The sequence below is a fragment of the Eumetopias jubatus genome, unplaced genomic scaffold, assembly GCF_037043125.1.
Source record: "Eumetopias jubatus isolate StellerSeaLion01/CBP00866 unplaced genomic scaffold, mEumJub1_p1.0 scaffold_1, whole genome shotgun sequence".
Lineage (NCBI taxonomy): Eukaryota > Metazoa > Chordata > Mammalia > Carnivora > Otariidae > Eumetopias > Eumetopias jubatus.
Window position 1 is genome coordinate 206,751,288 of NW_028274807.1, and position 26,342 is coordinate 206,777,629.

Genomic DNA, 26,342 nt, shown 5'->3' on the forward strand with positions numbered 1-26,342 from the left:
TTCGGTCGTCTTAGAAGGGACCCAGGGGATTGTCGCCGCTATCCCGGCGTCGGACGTGTGGGACAGCTGCCTGAGTCCTCGGGTGCAGTGTTCGCTGCTGCCATGAGCTATACAGGTGGGCCCGCAGGGTTGGGGTCGGGCTTCGGGTGGGGAGGGACAGGGACGTGCCAGAGCCGCACCGTGCTCGCCCGCACCTCCCCAGGGGCCTGGACGCTGCCCTCTCTGCGGTCACAAAATGGCGCCGCGGGTCCGTCGCCTCAGGTTCGCCCCGCTCACGCCTTGGCGCCTCAGTTCTTTGTGCTCCGGGCCTCGCGTCCCGCCTCCCGGCCGCCCGAGATCTTGGCCTTTGTCGCCTGTGTCCGAGGGCCCCGGCTTGAGCGTCCGCGTTCTCTGAGCCCCTGACCTCCGGCCTAGGTCCGGTCTCCTCGGACCTAGGGACCTCAGGTCGCCCTTCCTCAGGCCTTAACCCTTCAGATCGGGCAGCGGGCTGGGCTGCCGTCGCCATTGCCGCAGCCTACCCTGCGCCGTTTCCCTGCAAAATGCCGCAGCTACCCACCCCCCAGCCCCTTTGCCTGCCCCAGGCTGGGAGAGGCGCCAGGCCCCAGGGCGATGAGCGAGGGAACCTTGGGCCCAAGGGGCTGGGGCTGAGCCTGGGCCTTGAGAGCAATGACCGGCTTTTCCATTAATTCATTCACCATCTGTCAGAGTCATCGCGTCAGGTGCTGAACAGGCCCTGGGAAATTGACAGGAAATCCTCAAGCAGCTTATGGGCGGAACGTAACGGGAAAACCAATGAATGTAGAATATACTCCGCGCTCAGTAAGCCGAGGGGCTTGCTCGTTTGCGGGGGCGGGGTAGGGGTGGTTGGGATCAACGTAAAGAGGTGACATTTGAGCAGAGACCGGAATGGAGTGAGGGAGTTAAGGACATCTGGCCCGGGGTGCCGCTGGCATAAAGACCCAGGAGCAGAAACCGCCTGGCTTGTTAGAAGATCAGCTAGCGAGGCCAGTGGGATTTGAGCGAAGAGGGAAGGGTGGATGATGAGATCGGAGAGGCGGCCCTGGGCTATGCTTGGATATGCTTGGACGGTTGTGAATTATCCCTGGAGGAATCTGAAAGGCCGCCTGGGTTTGCCTTGGCAGTAACACATGAAGCTTCTCAGCCGGGAGCCATAGACTAGGCCTCCCCTTTGACGGGGGTATTAGGCTTGAGCAAGTATGGTTGCTGAGTAACCTGCATTCTGCTTGGAATGTTCGGGCCTGACAATGATACTGGATCCTCCGGTGCTGTTCCGTAGGCTGTTTTATGTTAGCCTCAGCAAAGAAGTAGTGCCAGGCGTCCCTCCTCTGGCCCCCTGGTGAGGAGCGTCGCAAGAACCCCAGCTTTTCAAGCAACCATCCCTTAGCCCAGTGGTTCACAACCGGGGTGATTCTGCCCTTCTGCCCCCATCCCCCAGTACATTTGGCATTGTTTGCAATGTTTCTGGTTGTCACATCCGGGAGTGGAGTTGTTACCATCATTCAGCGGATAGAGGCCAGGAATGCTGCTAAACATCCTATAATGCACAGGACGGCCCCCACCACAATAAATTATCCAGCCGGGAATATCAGTAGTTCCAAGGTTGGACAACCTTGCCCCAGGCTTTGTGTGGCTTTCCTGGTTCAGGAGAAAAGTCAGTAGGGTTGTTGCTGCCATCTCTGGAATTGAGATGTAATCCTTTTCACCAAGTCTTACCAAGAACTGGAAGACAGTTTGTTGGTTTTCAGAGACAAGACTGCTGAAAAAAACAGAAGATGAATGGTTGGGTGCTGTGAAGTAGCTTAATAGTGGAGCATTTAGATTTATAGACAAGGAGACTAGAGTTAGGTCACTAATGGCCAGGTCTGAATTTCAACTCCAGATCTTGTAGGCTTTAATTCTTGGCTCACTGAGGGAACCAAGGTAATGAGATAATGATTACTTTTTCCTTGATCTTGATCAACTAAAAACCATAGCAGCTTTATAATGTGAGTCTTTCCCTTTTAAGAAGCAGACCACTAAAGTAAAAAAAAAACATTTTCAGTCACATTTCAAACAATTTCTTTGCCTTTAAGGAGGATTTCTGGAGGCCTTGAAGCAAATGTTACCATTCTTTTCAAGCATAGGAGGTGATTAAAATAATTTATCTTTTTGATAACTTGTCCAGCTTTTGAACCTAGTTACTTTATGTGTATTTGTGAACCTAGTTACTTTATGTGTACTTCCCCTCTCTGGCACTGAGGGGAAGGATGGGAGCAATGGAAAAATAAGACAGAAAAATCCAAAATCGGGCCTTCAAACACTACCAAACCTTTTATAAGAAAATTGATTTCAGGGCGCCTGGGTGGCTCAGTCGTTTATTTATTTGTTTATTTGTTATTTATTTATTTATTTGACAGAGACAGCGAGAGAGGGAACACAAGCAGCAGGGAGAGGGAGAAGCAGGCTTCCCGCTGAGCAGGGAGCCCGATGCGGGGCTCGATCCCAGCACCCTGGGATCATGACCCGGGCCGAAGGCAGACACTTAACGATTGAGCCACCCAGGCGCCCCAGCTTTGTGTATTTTTGAGTGAAAAAGATGTCACAGTCTAACCAAGAGGGAGGGAGGGATATTGGTGCGTAATTATCATAAATCCATGGTCTGACCCTTAGCTTTCTCAGGCCAAATACTTACTTTATTTTTTCACCCAGAGCTGTTCAGGGTGGTAAATCAAACCAAGAAGAGAAGGATTTACAAGCCAGATAAGAATTTATTCATAACTGAAGCATAACTTGCTAAAGAAGATCCCGCTCTGGAGACAGTACTGTGCAACAAGATGTTAACATGGGGAGGACAGAACTAGAGCAGAGGTTGCCATTGACCTCTGAAGGTTTGATGGATTATGTTTCCTTTTTCCCAGGGAAGAAGGAGGACCCCTCTCCCTTGAATAGACATAGATTCTTTGCTCTGCAGCTTTCATACTATGTTCCAGTTAGTATTCCTGTCAGGGTGTGGTGGTTCCAGGTGCAGCTGCAGTATGTTTAAACCATGTTACCTGAAGTCTGGAACCATTTTGCTGGTGGCTGTATTGCTGAACAGACAGGTTTCCGGAAGCTAGTTAAGCAAACAGTGGAGAAGGTAGGTGTAGGGTATTAATTTTTACACTGTGGGGCTTCACCACAAGTGAAGCATCCAAAACATGCTTTCAGTGTTTCTTGTGGACATTGTTTAGGATGTAGGCATTTTGGAAAGGTCCTCGGTCCCTGGAGGGAATCCACTGTAACTTACCCTCCTTAATTAGGAAAGGTAAAAAAAGTTAACGTGGATACTTTTGCCTTTCTCCTTCCCCAGCACCAAGTCTCAATTCCCTTCTCTGGGAAGTAGAGATAAAGTGTGGGTCCACTGATCTTTACTTGAAACCCTTGGAGCTGGGTATATTTTGGAATTCTAGCTTGAGAGAAGGACATTCCACAACACCCCCACTAGGGTCTGGGGCAGCACCCTGTAAATAAATGCATTTTTTCTATACTAGGTTGGGTAAAGAAAAATTGTAATTGTCCTCACAGGTCAGTTTTGTCCCACAATGACTGTTGGCACCACATATGAGGAGAACACTTGGTTTTCAGACCTTTTTGGACTTGGGCACTGCAGGGTAAGGGATCTTGGCCCTGTCCCCTTTGTTGGCTGTGATGAGGATGAAATAAAATAATGCAGATAAGGATCTTAGCACCCTGTGGGGGAAACACTTGTTCAATGTTGGCTTCTGTTGTGGTCATCTTTGTTGCTATGGTCCTAAAAGATGAGCTAGAGAGACTGTCAACATGTAACAGCCTACCCCAGGGGAGGCACTTGGTGTATGCTTTCGTTGTAAAAAAGAAAAAAAGGGGGGGCTATTAAAGGCACTAGCTTTAATTTTTAGGTCATGAATTGGCTCTGATGAGAATAGGCAAATATTGCCTCTTATGGCAGCCATCGTAGTTTCAGTGCTAAGGGTAAATCTTTTAAAAATAATGTTTGTAAATGTAATTTTAAAGATAGTGTCAGGATTCATCATTTAAGAGCAATAGTTTCTGATAGAGGTTCAAGTTTCCCTTATTTAGTACTAATTCATCTTAAGTCAAGAAATAGTTTGAGGGACACCTGGGTGGCTCAGTAGTCGGTTGAGTGTCTGCCTTTGGCTCAGGTCATGATCCTCGGGTCCTGGGATGGAGCCCCGAGTCAGGCTCCTTGCTCAGCGGGGAGCCTGCTTCTCCCTCTCCCTCTGCTGCTCCCCCTGCTTGTACACACACACTCTGGCATATAAATAAAATCTTAAAAAAGAAAGAAAAAGAGTTGAGAAAGTAGGAAATAATATGCATACTCCACATAACACTGTTCGGTAAAAACATGCTTACCCCTAGTAATTGCATTTTATATACATTTTTTAATGGGAAAACTAAAAAATACAGAGCAGTTTCAGTTTCAGATCTGGGGGAAGGGAATGGGGTAATATTTGCCTTAACATTGTTCAGAACCAACTCTCATCCTTGTTTGAATTGGAGGCAGCTCACCTTTTGGTCGTTTGATATAAGTATTTTCCTCATTTAACTGAATAATTTGGGCACTCATTTATCGAAACTGAATACTGGTTTAAAATGTTTGAACATTTTTATCCAGTTCTTCTGGTGTAGCAAGTTAAATAGAGCCTGTCTTCATTAGCTAATATGTTCTGGAGGTATAATTAAAGTGTTGAGAATCTAGAGTTTTTGGAGGCTTTCCACTGTGGGGCCGGGGGGGCGGGGTGGCCTGCCAGCCAGTCTACACTGAAGGGTAGTCTTAGGTTATCTCCATTTGGCTTGTTTTGGGAAATTAACCACACTGTGCATATATTTAGGCTTTGTCCAGGGATCTGAAACCACTTTGCAGTCGACATACTCAGACACAAGCGCTCAGCCCACCTGTGATTATGGTAAGTGTGGGCCCCTGGGAACCAGAGGGTGAGGGCTCTGCCTTCTAGTGGCAGAGCAACCTCGTGTCTTCTCAGTTGCCTTTGATTGTGCTCTCACTGTCTTGCTTGTCCAAATGCAGTCTTGTGTAAAACAGTGTGGTGGGCTGTTAGAATAGCTAGTGCTTCCCTTGGAGGCAGTAATGGGAAAGATGTCTGCTTACGGAGTAAGCTGGAGTTCTTGGAGCTGTAAATCATTGGTTCCTTTGACCCTGTAACATGTTGTTAGAAGTGCATATCGTCTGTGACAAAGGTCTGGCTTCACAAAATCCCCTAGAGGGCCTGGGAAGGAGAGTAGGCAATCAGAGTCCAAAGGATCGGTCTGATCAGAAACCTAGCCATCAGTTTAGCTTCAGGGTAGTGTGTGGGACCTGTATGAAAGAGAAGCTGCCTGTCTGAATCTAGCAGGGGTTTTAGAGACAGTCAGACCATCTCAAGCCAGCGGGCTCCTCACACAGGGTTGAAGGAAAATGTCCAATCAATTTCTCAGTCATGATCAGACACACTAAATCTCTAATTCAGAAATAGCCACTCGACAGAATCCATAGATGTTCTCTTGGTATGCTCTGGCAACCCCTAACTGCCAATAAATGCTGGGCTTCCTGTGGTCTATGACCATAGATGTCTGTGAGAAGGAGCCCTCTTTGGAATTAATAAAGATAATGCTTTGCTTGCTGAGGTGGGTAGCTTGTTGTACTACTAGGATCTGGGGAGAGACTGAGCCTACATTGTGACACTGACTCAAAAGTCACTGAATAAATGGACATAAATTCCCTGAAGTATTAGCAGCTAGTCCCAGGGGGAGAAGGAGACTTAAAATGTTTCGAAATTGAGTAAGGAGCTATCAGGTGTTTCCTAAATGAGGAGAAACGTGGTGTGTATGGCTTCCCTATCTTGCCCTATCTGCCTTACCCCTGTTAATCAAACAGTAGTCCCAGATTGCACAGCTTTTTTGAATTCTTTTCCCTCTGATTTACATAGTCTCGGTACGAGCATTTTAGCAGATGCACCGTTTGCAAATCTTTTCTCCCAGTCTGTGGCCTGTCTATTCTCTTGTCAGTAGTGTCTTTCAATCAGCAATAATTGGGCCTCAGATAAACCTCATTGGCTACGATACTGCCACTGAAGTCCTATTTATCAGTCTTCTCTTTAATATATGGTGTTTTGGGGGTCGCATCTAAGAAATTTTTGCCTAGGGGTGCCTGGGTGGCTCAGTAGGTTAAGCATCTGCCTTCGGCTCCTGGCAAGATCCCAGGGTCCTGGGATTGAGCCCCCATGTCGGACCCCCTGCTCGGCGGAGAGCCTGCTTCTCCCTCTCCCTTTGCTGCTCCCCCTGCTTGTGTGTGCTTGCTTGCTCACTCTCTCTCTCTCTCTCAGGTAAACAAATAAATAAAATCTTTATGAAAAAAGAAAGAAGAAAAGAAATTTTTGCCTAACCCAAGCTCACCAAGATTGTCTTCCGAGTTTTCTTTTAGGTGCTTCCTAGTTTTGTGTTTTCCATCTGTTCTGTGATCTATTTTTAGTTAGTATTTTTACAAGGTACACAGTATAGGTCAAGATTCTTTTTTAACTTCGTTGAAAATCAATTGAACCTATATGTGTGGGTCGGTTTCTGGACTCTAATTCTGTTCTGGTCATCTGTGTATCTGAATTTCCTCCAGTACCAGTCCGTCTTGATTACTACATAATGAATCATGAAATCAGTTCATTCAAATCCTCCAGTTTTATTCTTTTTCCAGAATTGACTTGGATATTTTAGTTCTTTTCTTTTTGCATATAAATTTTAGAATCAGTTTGTCAATTTCTGTAAGAATTCCTGCTGAGATTTTGAGTCCAATGGCCTTGAATCTATAGATTCCTTTGGGAGAATTAACATGCTAATGACATTAAGTGTGCCAATCCATGAATACAATGTCATTCGATTTATTTAGATCTTTGATTTCTTTCATTAGTGTTTTGTAGTTTTCAAAACACAGATCCTGCACATAGTTTGTTATATCTATACCTAAGTATTTCATATTTTTAGTGCCAAGGTAAATGGTATTTTTAAGAACTTTAGTTTCCAGTTGTTCACTGCTAATTTGTAGAAATTGGGTTGATTTTTATATATCGACCTTGTGATAAACCTTGCTAAGCTCACTTATTTTTGTAATTCATATAGGTTTTTTTATGTAGGCAATCGTGTGAAAGAATAAAAACGGTTTTATATTTTCTTCTGGCTTAAATTGCAAGAGCAATATAACAATATTTAAATTACATTTTGGGGGCGCCTGGGTGGTTCAGTCGTTAAGCGTCTGTCTTAGGCTCAGGTCATAATCCCAGGGTCCTGGGATCGAGCCCCACATCGGGCTCCCTGCTCTGTGGGAAGCCTGCTTCTCCCTTCTCCACTCCCCCTGCTTGTGTTCCCTCTCTCGCTGTGTCTCTCTCTGTCAAATAAATAAAATCTTTAAAATAAATAAATAAATAAATAAAATTTTGGAAAATAGTCAACTGCGATCCCACCATTTTAATACTTTCATCCTGTTCTAAGTAGTTGAATAATTTATAGGGGGATAGAATTGTGTATCCTGCTTGATTTGCTTACTGTTAGAAGCATTTCCTTGTACTACATAAGGTTTAATGGCTTCTTTTTTGATGCCTCTATGAGGTATGTCACTGAGAAGGTAGGCTGTAACTTCCTTGAAGTTGAACATTTACATTGTTTTATATTTTTGTTCTATAAGTGTTGCTTACTGACCATCTACTTTTCTTCTGCTTGTTTTTCTTTTGCTTAAAAAAATTACATCTCAGGGTGCCTGGGTGGCTTAGTTGGTTAAGTGTCTGCCTTTGGCTCAGGTCATGATCCCAGGGTCCTGGGATCAAGCCCTGCATCGGGCTTCCTGCTCAGCAAGGAGGCTGCTTCTACCTCTCGCACTTCCCTTCCTTGTTCTCTCTCTCTCTCTCTAACAAATAAATAAAATCTTTTAAAAAAATTATGTCCCTAAAATTTCCTATGTCAACACTGGTCTCATCCTCCTCTGGAGGTGGAAGTGAGCTCTGACGTTCTTTTGGAAGGGGCAGGTCTTGGGGACTCCCTAGGCCTCATAATATAGATAAAAGGTTTCCCCTTCGAAGGGACCTGGCTGAGAAGCCTCCTTCAGAGAGTCTGAGTTGCTCTGGGCTTACCAACTAGCACATAGAGAGTGCTTTCTGAGTCCTGTCTGTCACAGGGCCATCACCTACCTGTCCACTTGTCTGTCCTTGTGTTTACGGTTTAGCGTCCATTCCTGCTTCCTTTCCTTGTACTTCCTTGCTCTGTTCTGGCAGATTTTCAGCAGCTAAAGCCCTGGAAGACCATACACAGGCCTCATAAGCAGAGTCCCAGTGGGTCTGCCTTTGCTTCCCAGTCCTGTCTCCTTTTGAATAGCTAGTATCCACTGTTCCTGGAGCAAACACCCACGTGACCAGGCTCTTGTTAGTTGCTGGGGCTAAGTGTGTATTATTCCTTGGTTGCCTCTGGCAGCCTCTTCTTGCTTGTCAGAACTCCTCCTTTGCCACTCATCTCTTACGTGATTTCCTGCTGCCGGCTGTCCCTTGCTGCTTTCTAGTTAGAAGTGTCTCCTTTAGGGGCACCAGGGTGGCTCAGTCGTTAAGCATCTGCCTTCGGCTCAGGTCATGAGCCCAGGGCCCTGAGATCGGGCCCCGCATCGGGCTCCCTGCTCAGCCGGAAGCCTGCTTCTCCCTCTCCCGCCCCCCCTGCTTGTGTTCCCTCTCTTGCGGTGTCTCTGTCAGATAAATAAAATATTAAAAAAAAAAAAGAAGAAGAAGAGTCTCTTTTAACAGACAGTGCTCTGGGCTGCCCAGCACTGCCAGCCACTGCTCTGTGTGCTCATGATGATAGTTGTTACATAAAGGAATGAATGAGAAGCCTCTGCTTTGACTTCCCCAACCAGGAGGATTTTTGCTTTGTGAGCTCTCTGGAGCCCAAGGTGCATTAAACCTAACAGTCATCTGGGGTTCTTTCCTGGTTTCTGACACCTCCCCGTTCTGTTTATGCCCTGGATTAAGGAGGAACCCAACTGTAGGACCTACCTCAGCCTGCCCCTGTCCCTCTTTTCAAGTTTATACACTCTTGCTCTCCTGTGACTGGACTCTGTCATTCCTCACACTGCCATCTCAGAGCTTTGGTCCCTGCCCTGGGATGAGCATGTCTTGTCTGTCTGCAGGGCAGAGATAATAGGGTGTAGGAGACAACTCTGGAGTCTCACCAGAGACACCGGGAAAAGTTCTGGTGGACTCCCCTGGGCAGGAACCATGTTTGCTTGACTTGGAATTCCCACTTGGCTTTGCACTTCGTCAGTTCTCACTGGCTTTATGTTTCTGAAGGGATGAATTTTTCTCGTGTGCTGTGATAAAATCCAGAGCATATTTAGTTTATAATCCAGATTATTCTCTCACTAGCATTTCTCAAGCTGGGAATTGTCTTGTCCTTACCTCTGCTAATGTGTTTCAGCATAGCACACTCGAGATTCAAGGGCTTGGTGGCCCTCCCTGTTAAGGCATATACTTGGGGGACCAGGATAGTCCACTTCTCTGTTCTCTGTGGCTTTTTTGGGGTGATTTGAGTGACCTGATTTTCATGGTGGATGTGGGCTCTGTGCTGAACTTCTTGTACAGCGCAGTCTGTGTGAGGCACCAGAAACCATTCTCCTCTTCCTCTGACTGGTGCTTAGCAGGAAGTGGGGGTAATCTAATTCTGGCTCCTCAAGGGAGGAGTATGAGAGCCAGATTCCTCAGCTGGCGGTGTTGGGAAGGGGAGGCCTCGGAAGTAGCAGACGGTCAGAGCACAGAAGTTCAGACACCAGGGCACAGGGTGACCTGGCTTGTTTATGGAGTGCTCTTAAGCTCAAGGCTGCTCAGGGGAGGTTCATTCTTCTGTCACCAGTCAGATTCTGGGAATCATCGTCTTTGTGCCTGAATTCAGCTCTTGTTGTATTATAGTCAACTGTAGATGTAATTGCGCTTTTCCTTTTTGTAGGCTATGGAACTTGGAACTCTGGGACAAACAGAGGCAAGTATTCCCATGATTGCTCTCCTCTCCCTTGGGATTGAACCGGTTGTGTGTTTCTGCCACTGCCCGGCTTGCCCACTGTACCGGAAGGTGCCTTTGGGGGCCCCGGGGCCAGCTGGTCTTTCACCGGAGGTCCTGGGCTGGGACCCACCCAGCTTCGGGGGGCTAGGGTCCCCAGCTTGTCTCTGTGACAGAAGATGTCCTTGTCTCTCTGTCTGTCCATCTCTGTGTGCCTGTCCTCTCCCTACCCCTGCCATCTCTGTCTGTCCGTCTCTGTCTTCCTCCTTGCAGGCTACGAGAACTATGGCTACGGCTATGGCTACGGCCAGGATAACACCGCCAACTACGGGTACGGTACGGCCGCCTCAGACTCTTGGGAAATGCCTAACTCGGACACAAATGCAAACCCCAGTGCTGCGGGTAGCGCCGGTGCCGATTCCGTTTTGTCCAGAATTAACCAGCGCTTAGATCTGGTGCCACACTTGGAGACAGACATGATACAAGGAGGCGTGTATGGCTCAGGCGGAGAAAGGTGAGTAGGTGTCCGCCCAGGGCTGTGGCTCTGTCGGGGCGCCTGCTGCCTGCCGGCACCTCCCTCTCTGACCTGCCTCCTGGGTTGCCTTCCTGTCTCCTTGCTTTACTGCTGGGGCTCCCAGAGACTGCTCAGGGTCTGCTGCGCTTCCCTTCTCCGGCCTGGGCCCCCTCCCTGCCCTTTGCAATTGCCTGGTGGCCAGTCTCTCCCCTAGCTTGTAGGGGGAGGAGCGAGCCCCAACTGGGCCAGCTTCACTCAGGACCGGAGTGTGAAGTGGCCCCTCCAACTGGAGACAGCCATTTGGAGTTCTCACGAGACCTTGTATCCCACACGGTGTCAGGGCAGGACAGATTGGGCTGGGCATGAAGCAGGGCGGTGAGCCTTTGGGGCTGACCACAGAGAGCTGGGCTGTCCCCACATAAGAGACAGAGCAGATGTGGATACTTCCAGGCCACTCTTCTGAGCCTGACAAAGGTGTGCCTGTTGAGCCTCAAAAGTGCCTTTGTGAGGAACTGTTGTCGTCCTCATTCTTGAAGCACAAGAGGTCACACTCCTTGCCTGAAGGCACCCAGGAGTAGGTGGCGGAACTGGGCCTGCCTCCTAGATGTGCCCTCTTCCGCAGCATCATGCTGTGTTTATCTCTCACTTTCTAAACTGGTGCTGGCTCAGAGGTCCTTGTACCCTAGTGAGAGGCTTCAGTGAGGAGGGCACATGTTGGCGTGGAGCATCCTAATGGCTCCAGCTGACAGATGGGAGGAGAGCAGAGAGTAAGGAGGGGTCGAGCCAGGCACTGGTGGGTTCGGGTGAGGCCCCAGGGCCACTGGGGGCAGAGGCTGCCAAAGAGACTTGCACGCATTGGCTCTGTAGCAAACAAAATGGGTGGTGGTGGGGGGATCCCCAGACATACCCCATGCCCTCGTGCTTGGCAGCCACTGTGCTTGCAGCTGAGGCTGCTTAAGGCAGAAGGGGCTTGGCTTTTGGCTCAGTGGCTGTGTGGATCCTGTCGCTGCTGGTGCCAGCTGCCTGTGGACTTTCTTGCTACAGCCTAGAACTGGGGAGCAGGGGTGAGGGAGGGCTGACAACTGGGTAGTGCTGGCTGCTTCTGCCACAGCTGCTGGCACTTCTTGGCTGTCCAGGTTTGCCGGAGGGGCCTCTGTGCCTGTGAGATGTGTAGGGTTAAGGACTGAGGTATGTGGGCTGCACCCACTGTTAGAAGAGCTTTCTGTGGCACTCTCTTTCTCCCAGGAGGGAGGTTTGGCCTGCCTTCCCAGTTGCTGTGGAGGGTTCGATCCCACAAGGTTGATGTGATAGAGCTCTTTTTCTAGTCCCTCGGCAGAATCACAGTGACTTTCCTGGGAAACACTCTCCACTTTGTCTCCCTTCTCCTTTTGGATGGTGAGGGCCTTTGGAGGATTGGAAGTTCCCTCAGCCAAAAGGGATGAGACCAGCACAGTGTTTCTCATGGGCATCATCGGTCCTTTTGGACAAGGATTCGTGTGCCTGACTGCCCGCATCCCACAGGACGCTGGGGTGCTTGGTTCTGCCCCCTAGGAGTAGCCTTGGGCATTGTGGCTACCACAAATATGTACATGCTTCCACAGGGCTGAGGGCTGCAGGGTGTCTCTGCCCCATCTGAGACCTACTCCATCCCGTTGTCAGTTTTTCTTTGGGTCCCCTAGCTGGTGCAGAGGCTCCTGAGAGGCCTTTTTATTGGCATTCCTGAACATTGAGCCTCTCTGACAGGGTGGCGTAGGTGCTAGAGTAGGACTTCCTGTCCCCAGGACAGGGAGCTTTGGGGAAAGGCAGGAACAGTAGGCTCCACCCAAGGGCAATGGGACCTGAGGGCATCCCTGATGCTTGCCACCTGCTTCTGCAGATATGATTCCTATGAGGCCTGTGACTCGAGGGCCATTCTGAGCGAGCGCGACCTATACCGGTCAGGCTACGACTATGGCGAACTTGACCCCGAGATGGAAATGGCCTACGAGGGCCAATACGATGCCTACCGCGACCAGTTCCGCATGCGTGGCGGCGACACCTTTGGCCCACGGGCTCAGGGCTGGGCCCGGGACTCCAGGAGTGGCCGGCCGATGGCCTCGGGCTATGGGCGCATGTGGGAAGACCCCATGGGGGCCCGGGGCCAGTGCATGCCTGGTGCCTCCCGGCTGCCCTCCCTCTTCTCTCAGAACATCATCCCCGAGTACAGCATGTTCCAGGGCATGCGTGGCGGGGGCGCCTTCCCAGGTGGCTCCCGCTTTGGCTTCGGGTTTGGCAATGGCATGAAGCAGATGAGGCGGACCTGGAAGACCTGGACCACGGCCGACTTCCGGGTGAGTGGAGGAGGCTATCCCTCCTGGCGCTGACTGAGTGGAGTGAGGAGCGAGGAGCATGGAGCCACCTGCCCTGACCCAGCTCCCTCTTTCCAACCCAGACCAAGAAGAAGAAGAGAAAGCAGTGTGGCAGTCCCGATGAACCAGACAGCAAAGCCACCCGGACGGACTGCTCAGACAACAGTGATTCAGACAATGGTGAGCTGGGCACTGTCCTGCTGCTCCCTGCCCCCCACCTTGTGGGGCTCCTGGGCTGAGTTTGTCTCTTCATACTTTTCAGATGAGGGCACTGAGGGGGAGGCCGCAGAGGGCACTGAAGGCACCGAGGCTGTGGAGAAGGGCTCCAGAGCAGTAAGTGGCTGGGCTCTGTGCATTGTCAGCAGGTGGGGCCTGTGAGGAGCGGGCTGGCTGAGCCCCTGTGCCTCAGAGCAGGGCTCTCCATGGGGGCCACGGGCCATCCTGGTCCTGCACGTGTGAACAGCACAAGAGAGGTGGAGGTCTGGTGGAGAGAGCACAGGCTGTAAGCAGGCCAGCCAGCCAGAGGCCGGGCTTCTTTATCAGGAAACGGTGGAATGAGCCCCTCTGTGCAAGGGCTGCTGCGGGGTTGTGAGGCTTTTGGCTTAGTGCCTGGCACTTAGCAGGGCCTTGTCACTCAGAGCCATTATAAACAACTGTACACGCTTTAACGTGGGGTTTTTGAAATGGTGTCCTAGGAAGGAGAAGACGAAGAGGGAAAAGAAGAAGGCAAAGAAGAAAGCAAAGAGGATGTGGAGAAGGGTGAGTCTTCTGAGGGGCCCGGACGCCAGGGAGACTCTTCCAGGCCCTCACAGTTGGAGGGATCCAGCTGAGGGCAGGGTTGTGACAGAAATGTGGCCGGCATTTGTTTTACCTTCCGGTGGGGGCAGCAAGCAAAAGAGTTGGGGGGAACCACAGGCATACTCCCTGCCCTCGGTCCTTCAGTAGTGCACAGTTCCAAGTCCTCAGTGGCTGGTATCTGAGCTGGGACCCTCGGTGCAGTTTTTACGGCTCTGGTTTGCGTGTCCTCTCCCTTAGCGCCTCTCCAGCCCTTGTTGGGAGCCCGTGTCCCCCTACCTGAGTGATGAGCGCCAGCAGGTACCTAACAGTAAATCCAGCCTCAGCCCACTGTTGCCGCGGTGCGCCGTCGGGGGGGGTGGGCTGAGCCCTGTGAGCTTTCGGGTCTTTACCTCTGGGGGCTGCACTTAGGCCTCAGTCATGGCCTCCCTGCATCCCGCTACCTGGCCCCTCTGAACTTGTGCCAGTGTCCCCACCGAGACAGCTTCTGTTTGCCTTCCAGCCTCCCCGTGGCCCTCTGCAGAGTATGGGTGTTCTGGAGAGCAGTGGGGTCAGCCTGTGTCCTCCCCTCTTCAGGACCTAGGCCCAAAATGGTTCCCTGCCCAGCCCAGGGTGCCCAGCCCTGCTCATGGCCGGAGTCCTTGTTCGAACGGCTGTTCTCAGAATGGACTGTCTGCAGTAGAAGGCGGGTGATCCAGCTGGAGGCCCCAGGGCCTGCCCTGATCTGGTGGAACCAAGCCGGTGACTGTAATCCTCTGTTTCTACAGGGGCCCTGAGCACCCAGGATGATAGTGGCCAGATCAAGCGCAAGTTGCAGGCAGGCAAGAAGAGCCAGGACAAGCAGAAAAAGCGGCAGCGAGACCGCATGGTGGAAAGGTAACCGGCTTCCCTCCACTCCTTTGCCTCTGCCTCGCTCTGGGGCTGCCGCCTGGAGAGCAGGGCCATAGCTCTGCCGCCTCGCCGCCCTCTGGCCTCCCTCGGGAGCTGCCACCTGCTCGGCCGTGCATGGACCCTGCTTCCCGCCAGGCCCAGCTCCCAAGGCCTGACTCGTTCCCTGCCCCACTGCGGCCGCCTGGCGACCGCTAGCGTCTTTGACCTGAGACCTGACACTGCTCGGCACCGTTGCCCAGAAGCTCCAGCGCTAGGTCACTCGGCGCACGAGCCCCGAGGTGCACTGGGGGCCTGATGCCCCTGCGGGAGGGGGCCAGCTCATCAGAGACTCGAGGTCCAAGGCGCCTGTGCCACCCCAGCTAGCTGCCAAGAGGCCGCCGCCGCGCCCAGGAGAGATGGCAGCACCTGTGGGCTGTGGCAGCCTCGGGCCTGCCCTCTGCCCTGCCCGCCGGCCCTGTCAGGCCGGGCCTGTCTGCGGCTGAGGCCTTCACGCCCCTTGGTCGGGTCTGTCTGCCCTCAGGGCTCCCGCACTGGCGCTTGCCTCCTCCTCCGCCTCAGACTCTTGCTCTTGCTGGACCTTCCTCAGCCTCGCCGGCGCCCGGCCCCTGGGCTCTCCAGACAAAGCTGACCCCGTGGCCCAGATAAGGACGTCCGGCAGAGGTAGGGACCCGCCCCGAGGCCTCGGTGGCGGCTGGCCTCCTCCGCCCCTTGCCACGGCGGCCTGCTCCAGCCCAGGCCCCAGACCCCGGGCTTCTGCTGTGGACACCAGGCCCAGACAGAGCACCTCGCTCAGGTGACTCCAGGCTGCCCTCTGGCAGGCCAGGCGGGCGCCCTCCTTCCAGCTCAGACTGGTCTCTTCTTGGAAGAGGAAGATGAGGCAGCAGGAGCCCAGGCCTGCTTGCCTCCCATCCCTCCCGACACCACCCCCAAGCATTCTGAGCAGAGGATGGGCTGGGCCTTTCAGTCCCCCAGACCCAGAAGGAAGATGCAGCACCTTTTCGGGCCCTGCCTCGGGACTGCGTACTCCACTCTGCACCTCAGGGCCACCTGGCTCACGCCAGGGCATCCTTCCTTCCGGTCCCCAGCTGGGCCAAGTGCACACGCTCGTGCCCAGCCTTGGTAGAGAGGCCCACCGGCAGCCTTCCAGCGACTCCTTGCCTGTTGCAGCAGCTGCTGCCTCGGGTTTCAGCCTCCTGTCTGGGAAGGAAGAGCTCCTCCCCTGCCCCCCCACGTTGCAGTAATTGCAGCCTGCAGACTTTCTGTCCCTTTCTACTCCCGACCCCACTGGTCCCAGCCTGTCCCCCTGCTGGGACCACACTTCAGAGGCCCGTGAGCAAGGCCTGTTTCAGGGTTCGCAGCTGGGTTGGGTGAGGCGGCAGCACTGCTCCTTGGGACCGTTGAGGCCTCAGCCCCTCGTTTCTTTCCTGTGGCAGGATCCAGTTTGTGTGTTCTCTCTGCAAATACCGGACCTTCTACGAGGAGGAGATGGCCAGCCACCTCGATAGCAAGTTCCACAAGGAGCACTTTAAATATGTAGGCACCAAGCTCCCCAAGCAGACAGCCGACTTTCTGCAGGTGAGCCTTGGAGCAGCAGGACGGATGCTCTTAGCTTCTCAGACCCCTTGGAACATAGAGCAGCCCGCACAAACCTTGGTGTCTCCTTGGTATCTTTGGCAGGAGTATGTCACCAATAAGACCAAGAAGACAGAGGAACTCCGGAAAACCGTGGAGGACCTTGATGGTCTGATTCAGCAGATCTACAGAGACCAGGATCTAACCCAAGGTGAGGAGGTTCCATCCCACTCCAACCAGGCAGAGACTCAGCCTGCCCTCCTCTGGTTCTCAGAGTGGGGTCACGACACCCCTCTGTTCCCCCAGGGAGGGTCAGTGAGAACAGCCTCAGGCCCACGTGGAAATGGCAGGGCGAGGTGAGGAGCTGGTCTGGTGTTTTCCCTAAACTGCTGGGTCTGTCTTAGGCACCTGGAACCGGTGGTGACCCTCCTTCTCCCCCCTGCAGAAATTGCCATGGAGCATTTTGTGAAGAAGGTAGAGGCAGCCCACTGTGCAGCCTGTGACCTCTTCATTCCCATGCAGTTTGGGATCATCCAGAAGCACCTCAAGACCATGGATCACAACCGCAACCGCAGGGTGAGTGGCCACCAGTGCCCTTCTGCCGTCTTGTGGGTTGACTTGCAGGGAGGTCCTGGGGTTATAACTTCTGCTTGCCCGTGAGGAACTGCAGGAGATGTGGCGGGGTGGGCAGATGTAGACTTTTCTGGCAGTGCAATCAGTGCAGCTGCAGGGAGAGGGGAGGGGAACGGGGACTCTGCCATTAGAGCTGGACCTTTAAGGCTATGGGATATGGGGACCTCCGTGTGCATAGAGGCCACAAGCCAGAAGAGGTTCAGAAACCCAAGAAGAAGTGTACAGTGTGTGTGTTGCTAGAGGAGGGGTTCATGAGGGCTGGGCTGAGGGGCTGGGCTCACTCCTATAGGCAGCAGTTTTTAAGTCTGGCACTAACAGGATTAGAGTTGGTGTGGCACTGGTGTGGAGGGAGATGGAGGGGGGGGCAGTGGGGGGCACACGAGGAACTGCTGCAGTACCAAGATACAGGAGTGCCTCCACTTTGGGAGTGATGAGAAAGGCTGGACAGAAGGACTGTGTAAGGAAGTGAACAGGAGTCTGGGATGTCTCAGGCTTCTGGCTTGGGTAACTAGGTAGACAGAGCTGCTGCTAAGATAACAGGGTAGGGATATGGTACAGGGAAAGGGGTGAGTCTGGCAAGAAGGTGAACAAATTCAGTCTTATTTTCCATTGTATCCTCAGTGCCTAGCACACAAGCCAGAGGAGGCGTTTTTTGATTGAGGGGGTGACCTGCTGGGCTGAAGGTGGCTGTTAGAGGTCTGCTCTGGGTGGGGTTGGTGGGGGGGGGGGCACTGCTGTGCAGTAGGGAGAGAGCTTGAGGGATCCAGGACCAGGTCTGGGCCTGGAGAGGCTTGACTGCCACCACCCTGGAGGAGGCAGAAGGGATTTATGTGCAGATGATGGCAGCCAGGGGGAGCATAGGAAATAGTATTTCTCAACCTTTTTCCATGGCCATCAAATTCATCTCTGGTCTTTCTTGATGCACTGATTCTCAACAGTGGGATGGGGGTAGGTGGTGGAGGAGATCCTGTGGGGATCTTGCCAACACCAGGTTCTGGAGCTGGGATCTGATAAGGCTGTTGGAAGAGAGCAGACTGCAGTACATGATATTAAAATGTGGGAAATCTAGGTGAAATGAGTGATAGCCAGTAGAACATAAACTCAAATTGATTTTAGAAGTTTGAAAAAAGAAAAAGCCATAGCTGCTAATAAAGGGGTACAGAAGGGTGAGGAAAGATGGAAGATACTTAGAAATTAGCACCAGAGGTTGTTGATTTATAGAGATTTGAGTATAATTTAAATACTGTATTTTTAGAGATTCCAGACTGTAGGAATGAATGGAAAGCTTCTAATTATTATTTTTGGTCACAGCTTTACTGAGATATAATTCATATAGCATACAATTCACCCATTTAAGCTGTACAGTGCAATAGTTTTTAGTATATTACAGTTGTGCAGCCATCAGCACAATCAGTTATAGAACATTTTTATCACCTCAGAAAGAAAAGATAAATTTACCATGTGCCTTTTAGCTATCTATCACTCCCTAACCCTCCTGCCATGTTTCCCTGGCCTTAAGCAACCACTAACCTATTGTCTGTCTCTGTATATTTGCTCGTTCTGGGCATTTCACATATATGGAGTCATGTAATATGTGGTCTTCTATGATCAGCTTCTTCCAGTCAACATAATGTTTTCCGGGTGTATCCAGGTAGCATTCCTTTGTATGGCCTAATCATATTCTCTTGCATAGATATACCACATTTGGTCTATCAATTCATTAATTTGGGCATTTAGATTGTTTTCACCTTTTGGCTATTATGAATTATGCTATTACAAGCATTTGAACATTTGTGTACAAGTTTTTGTGTGGGCATATATTTTTATTTCTTTTGGGTACATATCTAAGTGGAATGTCTCAGTCCAATAGTAACTCTGTTTAACTTCTTGAGGAACAGCTGGATGTTTTCCAGAGTGGCTGCACCGTTTTATATTCCCATCAGCAGTAGTGTGCGGGTTCTGATTTCTCCACACCTCTCTAGCACTGATTATAGGACTTTCTGATTCTAACCTTCCTAGTGGGTGTGAAAGTGGTATCCACTGTTTTTTTTTTTTTTATTTTTATTTTTTAAAGATCTTACTTATTTGAGAGAGAGAATGAGTGGTGGGGAGGGGCAGAGGGAGAGAGAGAAGCAGACTCCCCACCTGGCGGGAAACCCGATGTGGGGCTTGATCCCAGGACCCCGGGATCACGACCCGAGCTGAAGGCAGATGCTTAACCAACTGAGCCACCCAGGCACCCCTATGTCTTATTTGAATTTCCCTAATGACAGTGATGTTGAGCATCTTTTAATGGGTTTGTTGGCCATTTGTCTATGTCCTTGGAAGTTGAAGAATGTCTATTCAGATCCTGTGTTTGTTTATTAATTGTATGGTCTTCTTGAGTTAAAGAGTTGTTTTTTATATATTCTAGGGGCGCCTGGCTGGCTCACTTGGTTAAGTGTACGACTCCTGGTCTGGTTTCAGCTCAGGTCATGATCTCAGGGTCGTGCGATCAAGCCCCCCCCCCCCCCCATGTTGGGCTCCGCACTTAGTGCGAGTCAGCTTGAGATTCTCTCCCTCTTCCTCTTTCTATTCCCCTTCTCCCCCCACTCTCACTCCTGTTCTCTCTTAAATAAAAAATAAATAAATAAATAAACAGACAAATAAATAAATAAAATCTTTTAAAAAAGAATTTTTTATATATTCTAGATACAAATCCTTTATCAGACCTACACCTTACAAACATTTTCTCCCAATCTGTGGGTTGATTTCTCACCTTGATGTGTCTATAGCACAAAAGTTTCATTTTGATGAACACCAGTTTATTTATTTTGTTGGCTTGTGCTTGGGGTGTCATGGCCAAGAATCCATTGTTAAATCCAGGGTCAGAAAGATTTATCCTTGTGTTTCTCATAAGAGTTTTATAAGTTTTAGCTCTTTTAAATTTGGATCTTTTGATTCCATCCCTTTTTTAATCCAGTTTGATTATCTTTTGATTAGATTGCTTAATCCATTCACATTTAATGTTACTACTGAGATTACCAGATTTACATCTCTTGTTCTATTCCCCTTTACAGGTTTTTTGTCTTTTGGTTTTTTTAATTTTTTAGTGTAACATTTTAATTTCATTAATGATTTTTTTTTGTGTGCTACATTCTTTGGGGGGCATCATTTTCTGAGTGATTTCTCTAGGCCTTATACATATTAACTTCTCAGAATCTTTTTCAGATACAATAACTTAATTTCAGTGGGATTGAGTTACTCCTATATAGCTCTCTACATAGAAGGTCGTTGTGTTATTACTGTTGTACGTAGTATTTTGTCTGTATGTGTTATAATTCCAATAACAAAGGCAATAGTATAATACAGTATCATGACTACTTTATGTAATTTTATGTCTTTTAAGGAAGCTTACAGAAGAAATGAGAGCAATTACATATTTCTAGTTTTTGTTATATTAGCCTTCTTATTTCTCATTTTTGGTTCTCTTCATTTGAGTTTTACCTGTGGATTTAAGTTACCATCTGTAGTCACTTCCTTATTAGTTCAATACAGCTTTAGTCCCCCCACTTTCTTTGTGCCATTATTGTTAAACTTGTTAGATTTCTGTATGTTATAGGCCAGACAATACAAGTATGTCTGTGTATCTCTGTGTGTGTATATATTGCTTTGTACAACTTCTTTTCAGTCAGTTGAGAAGACAAGCAAAGAATTACACGTTTATAGTTTCTTTTATAATTATTTGTATTGGTCTTTCACGTGGATTTGCATTACTGTCTGGAGTCACTTGCTTTCAGCCTGATGAACTTCCTTTGGTATTTCTTACAAGGTCTGATGGCAGGAGACTCTTTCAGGTGTTCTTGATTGTGGAATGTCTTTATTTCACCTTTATTTTTGAAAGGTAGCTTTGCTGGGCATAGGAGTCTCGGTTGACACTTTTTTTCTTTGAACATTTTAAATATGTTATTTTGCTGCTTTCTGGCCTTGTTTCTCATGAGAAGCCAATCTTTAACCTTATTGGGATTCCCTTTTAAGTGATAATTCATTTTTCTTTTGCTGCTTTCAACATTTTTCCCTTGTCTTCAGCTTTCAGCATTTTTATTATGATGACTCTTTTTGTGGATCTCTTTGTATTTATTCTACTTGGAGTTTGTTGAGCTTGTTGGATGTCTAGATTAAAGTTTTTCACCAGATTTATCAAGTTTGCATGCATTTTTTTCTGCTTCTTGTTCCTCTTCTTCCGGTGTTTCCATTATGCATGTGTCGGGTCATCTAGTGGTGTCCCAAGGTTGTCTGAGAATATTTTTCTTCTTTGTTCTCTGTTTTTCAGATCATAGCTCTACCAATCTATAGATTCTCTAATTCTTCTGCCAGTTCAAATCTACCATTAAGCCCATCTAGTGAATTTTTCGTTTCAGTTATTGTACTTATTTATGTCTAGTCAAATTATTTTTTGAAGCCTCTCTCATCCCCACAATGTGAAGCCTTTGCTAGGGTGCCTTGGAGGAGGAAGCCATGGGCAAGTACACAGCAACCCTGGGATAACAGTGGTTTCTGACAGACAGGGTTCTCTTTTTTTCTTTCCCAGACTAAACTTAACTATTATAAACTACACAAATTGTTGGTTGATTGCTGTGTTGTTTTCAGCAATTCCTGAGGCATTAAATTGCTCTCCAATCTGATCCAATTAAATAAATCCAGGCTCTTTTATACCAATTATTTTTGAGGTCATTGAGAGTTCTGAGGCCTGAGCCCTGGAGGCTCTTCTTAGCTGTTTTATTGGTTCTCTCTGGTAACGGGGACAGCTGATGGTTTAGCTTATATTAGTATCAAATCTACTGGTCTCCTTTTAATTGCTTTTCCCCACACCCTCCACTGTTTTGAGAGAGCCCTCTGTCTTGAACTTCCTTACACACTTATGAATAAAGTAAGTTCCTTTGGAAAGAGATTTGGGAGCTCACTGTTTTAAGGCCTGTCCCTTGGTAAAACTTGGGCCTGGTAGCTTTTCATTACTGTGTTTCTTCCTTTGCTGTATGTCCTTAGGGCCTTTTCCTTTGACTTTAAATGGTTGTGTTGTTCTATAGTCTTCATCAGTTTTACTAGGGAGTAGGTTCACATAGCTTCTCAAGTTGTCATGCTGGAAGTCTATCCTCTGATGTGTTTTTATCAAGATTTTTAAAACTAATTCCAAAAATCTGATAAGGATAATGCCAAAATGAAACTGTAGATTAGTTTATTATTAAAGAATAAAAGTGTTAAGTATAATATTAGTAATTACCAATCTGATAGTGATTCAAGTGTTTACTACACTATAATTAAGTAAAGTTTGTCTCTGGACTACAAGGATGGTTCAGTAAGAAATTAGCAACAGTATCAGTATGAAATGCTGGAAATGAAAACTGTATATGCAAATTGTGATTATATTCTTAGAAAAGCTGAATGATTCCAAGACAATGGTCTTTGAATTAACAGAATGTAATAAAAGGAATGGAATTCAAGATAATATCCAGAAAGTAATAGCCTTTCTCCATTCTGGTAATACCCAGTTAAAATGGGGAAAAATCTACTCACAGTAACCACAAAGTGTATAAAATAACTAAGAATATAGATTTAAGAAGAAACGCCAAGGATAGGAAATAAGAATTCAATGAATAGAGGAATAATGGTGTTCTTCATAGGAGGTTTAATAGCAAAACAAAACAAACACTACATCGCCCCATAATTAATGTGGACAGTTCATGGGATTCCAGTCATATTCTGGCAAGGGGGACTGGATGAAATTGCTTTAAAGTTTATGTTGTAGAATTAAGTCTAACAACAGCCAAGAAAAAAAAATTTTTTTTTAATTTATATTTATTTATTTGACAGAGAGAGACACAGCGAGAGAGGGAACACAAGCAGGGGGAGTGGGAGAGGGAGAAGCAGGCTTCCCGCTAAGCAGGGAGCCTGATATAGGGCTCGATCCCAGGACCCTGGGATCATGACCTGAGCCAAAGGCAGATGCTTAACCAACTGAGCCACCCAGGCGCCCCAATAGTCAAGAAAATTATAGAAAGGGTGGTAATTGAGTTCAGGGCGTTGGTTTAGCAGATATGACTTTTTTCAAAGCCACTGCAATTAAAAACAAAAAGTGATATTGGCATAGTAATAAAGCAGTGGAACCAGAATAGAGTCTAATGAAAGATGCCAGTATGTTTTGGAACTTAGTAATTGTCAAAGTCAGTACAGGTTCCTTATCTGAAACTCTAGGGCCAGATGTTTTCAAATTAGTTTTTGAATTTCAAAACAGCTACATGGTAATAATCACTAACATCCCCAGTGGGACCTGGGAAAATGACTTGTAGTTGAGCCATCAATAATGCCTCAAATGACTTATGTAAGTGGGATAAATAAAGATGGTATAAAAACACAATGGAGGGACGCCTGGGTGGCTCGGTCAGTTAAGTGGTTGCCTTTGGCTCAGGTCATGATCCCAAGGTCCTGGGATCGAGTCCCGCATCAGGCTCCTTGCTTAGCGGGGAGCCTGCTTCTCCCTCTGCTTGTGCTCGCTCTCTGACCAATAAGTAAATAAAATCTTATAAATATATGCATACGTATATACATACATACACAATGGAGCTTAGGAGAAAACTCTTCCTCTGGATTTCAGATTTGTGGAGAAGGGATTATTATAGACCCATATGTCAATTTAATGGAGAAACAATTGTTTATCTCATTAATTTCTGGGGAAAAAAGCTGGACCCCTAACCTCCTACCATATATTAAATTCCAGAAATAATATGAAAAATGAAAGAGCAAAATTTAGAAGATTGTTTACCTTGAGGTTACAGAAAGCCTTCCTGAACAAGCCAGGAAACCCAGAGGTCGTGGAGCAGATGACCTCCTAGAATGCTGGGCAGGTGGTCCCATGTGTGTATTAGATCACTCACATTTACTGGTGGGCGGGAAATGCCACAAGAGGTCTCATCCTTCTTTTTTCTTTCCTTCAACCACAAAAGTATCCAACAGTAGTAACATCTGATGCTGCTGAGGAAGCAAAAGGATAAGTACATTGCTTTAATACAGGTGGAGGAAGCCGACTTACTATAACTTAATACAACTTTTTTGCAGAGTACTGAGGCACCATCACTTTGGGGAACCTGTTGGGTAGCACCAACATGGAAGTATTTAAGTTTATTCTGGTGGTGTTTGGTTCTTGTAGCAAAAATCTGGAAACCATGTAAGTGGGCTTCCCTTGGGAGTTGTGTGTACATCTCTATGCCTACAGGGAGGAGGATCATGTGTTGGCAAGTAAGGAGGTGCAGAGGAAATGGTCTGACCTAGCATCCTAATTGTGCATCTTTGACTTGTTTGATTTTGATCATGCATGAGGGCTATCCATATTTTCCCCAAATGGTAGAGAAAATGAGTAAAGAAAAAAAGGTGAAGGTGGGAAAAGGGAATAGAAACGCAAGTGAGAGGATGATGTAAAGAGTTGGCTGGGGTGGGGCGCCTGGGTGGCTCAGTCCTTAAGCGTCTGCCTTCGGCTCAGGTCATGATCCCGGGGTCCTGGGATCGAGCCCTGCATCGGGCTCCGGCTCCCTGCTCAGCGGGAAACCTGCTTCTCCCTCTCCTACTCCCGCTCTTGCTGTGTCTCTCTCTGTCAAATAAATAAATAAAATCTTTAAAAAAAAAAAAAGAGTTGGCTGGGGTGCAGCAGGATTCCTGGGGGTAGGCTCCCCCATGCCAACAAAAATGGCTTTTATCATCTGCTTTCAGCTTATGGCTTTACACGTGCATTATCTTCATAATGATGAAAGTGAGATTTGCCTGTACTTACACAGTTGAGGAAACCACTTAGCATTTCGGTGTAAATCCTTCCGGACAAAAAGGCGCTGGCATGTTATACAACCTGGTCCATCACACACCTTTTCTCAGCACACAGGAGGAGATGAGCCCTATTTTTTTTATAAGATTTTATTTATTTGAGAGAGAGAGAGGGCACACAAGCGGTGGGGAGGGGCAGAGAGAGGGGGAGACTCCCCCTGAGTGCTTGATCCTAGGACCAGACCATGTGAGATCATGACTTGAGCTGAAGTCAGTTGTCTAACCGATTTAGCCCCAGAGATGAGCCCTATCTTAAGGACTGCATGGTGTTCTTTTCAATGTTTTATTTAACTACTTCACAGAAGTTTTAGGTGCTTTCCAGTTTTTCACTACTGCAACTATGTGCATGAATGTTTCCAAGTCTTAAACTTAGGCTAGAGTCTTGTAAAGAATTACTGAGACAAATTTTTGAGACAAACTTTTACTTTTGATACATTTTATCAAACTGCTTTCCAGAAAGTAAGTAAACAGTTGACCCCGTCACTGTCAGGGTAGAACGGTCTCTCTTCACTTTTGCCATTTGGGGTATAATTCGTCATCCTGGGAATTCTATGGGTTAAAAGGAGGTACATCACTTAAATGTACTGTTTGACATTTGTATTCCTGCTCTTATATCATCCCTGTGGATCCTAAAGAGTTCCTTGGATATGGGCAGCTGGCTTCTTGTTAGATGTTGCACCTCTGGCTTTTAGTAGGTTTCCTAATTTGTTCACTGTTTGTAGTTTTTATGTAAGCACATTAGGTTTCTGCTGTACAGCTGTAAAGACATATGTCTTTAATCAATTACATACAGTACGTATGGTGTGGAAGAATGGAGCATTCGAGCAAAGATCAGATCAGGTCTTGGCTCCGTGCTTGTAGAGTGGCCCTACGCTTGCACCCAAGGTACACTTGTACACTTTCACCACGTGGTTAGAGTGCTTGGCTGTGCTGAGCTCGGGGCAAGAGGGTTTGGGAGGGCTCCGCAGAGCTAGTGGGGCGGGGGAGGGGGGCTTTCCGACGCCCAGACCAGCCTCTCCAGCCCTCCCTGCCTTGCCTGCAGCTCATGATGGAGCAGTCCAAGAAGTCCTCGCTCATGGTGGCCCGCAGCATCCTCAACAACAAAATCATCAGCAAGAAGCTGGAGCGCTACCTGAAGGTGAGGCGAGCAGGCCCCTGGCCCCCGGCCCCCGCGGGTCCTTCCCTCCCTTCAGTGTTCGCCTCCTTCCCCACAGGGTGAGAACCCGTTCACCGATAGCCCCGAGGAGGAGAAGGAACAGGAGGAGGCCGAGGGCGGCGCCCTGGACGAGGGGGCGCTGGTCGAGGGGGCAGGGGGCGCGGAGGGTGCAGAGGGCGCGCCGGCGCAGCCCCCAGTGCCCCCGGAGCCGGCTCCCGGGGCCGCGTCCCCACCGCCGCCGCCGCCGCCGGAGGAGGAAGAGGAGGGGGCCGTGCCCCTGCTGGGCGGGGCGCTTCAGCGCCAGATCCGCGGTATTCCGGGCCTCGATGTGGAGGCCGACGACGACGAGGAGGGTGGCGGGGGCGCACCGTAACCCGGGCTCCGGGCGGGCAGGACCCGCGTGGCCAAATCTGGAAGCCGAGCCTAATAAAGCTCTTCCCATCCCACTTACTTCTCGTTAGTTTTTTGGTGTGCAGCACGGTAAGCGTAGGAAGGAACGGGGCTCGGGAAAGGGTGGGAGTGCGCCTGCGCACCG

The 26,342-nt window shown here is 48.7% G+C and overlaps 1 protein-coding gene across 7 annotated transcripts; it reads left to right on the forward strand.

The window, feature by feature from the left end:
- Nucleotides 1-26,253, forward strand: AKAP8L (A-kinase anchoring protein 8 like). Of its 7 annotated transcripts, none has more exons than XM_088016772.1 (15): nucleotides 1-115; nucleotides 4,872-4,946; nucleotides 10,000-10,032; nucleotides 10,324-10,564; nucleotides 12,441-12,894; nucleotides 12,996-13,092; nucleotides 13,175-13,245; nucleotides 13,608-13,671; nucleotides 14,210-14,392; nucleotides 14,475-14,583; nucleotides 16,032-16,173; nucleotides 16,276-16,381; nucleotides 16,616-16,746; nucleotides 25,694-25,789; nucleotides 25,866-26,253. In XM_088016772.1, exons 1-15 carry the CDS (start codon nucleotides 103-105, stop codon nucleotides 26,178-26,180), a joined length of 2,130 nt encoding a protein of 709 aa, XP_087872898.1. In that variant the 5' UTR covers nucleotides 1-102; the 3' UTR covers nucleotides 26,181-26,253. The 7 variants fall into 7 exon arrangements, with proteins under 7 accessions (XP_087872898.1, XP_087872909.1, XP_087872903.1 ...); XM_088016783.1 differs by having other exon boundaries at nucleotides 16,693-16,746; nucleotides 25,866-25,953; XM_088016777.1 differs by lacking the exon at nucleotides 25,866-26,253 and adding an exon at nucleotides 25,445-25,536 and having other exon boundaries at nucleotides 25,694-25,783.
- The last annotated feature ends 89 nt before the right edge of the window (nucleotides 26,254-26,342 follow it).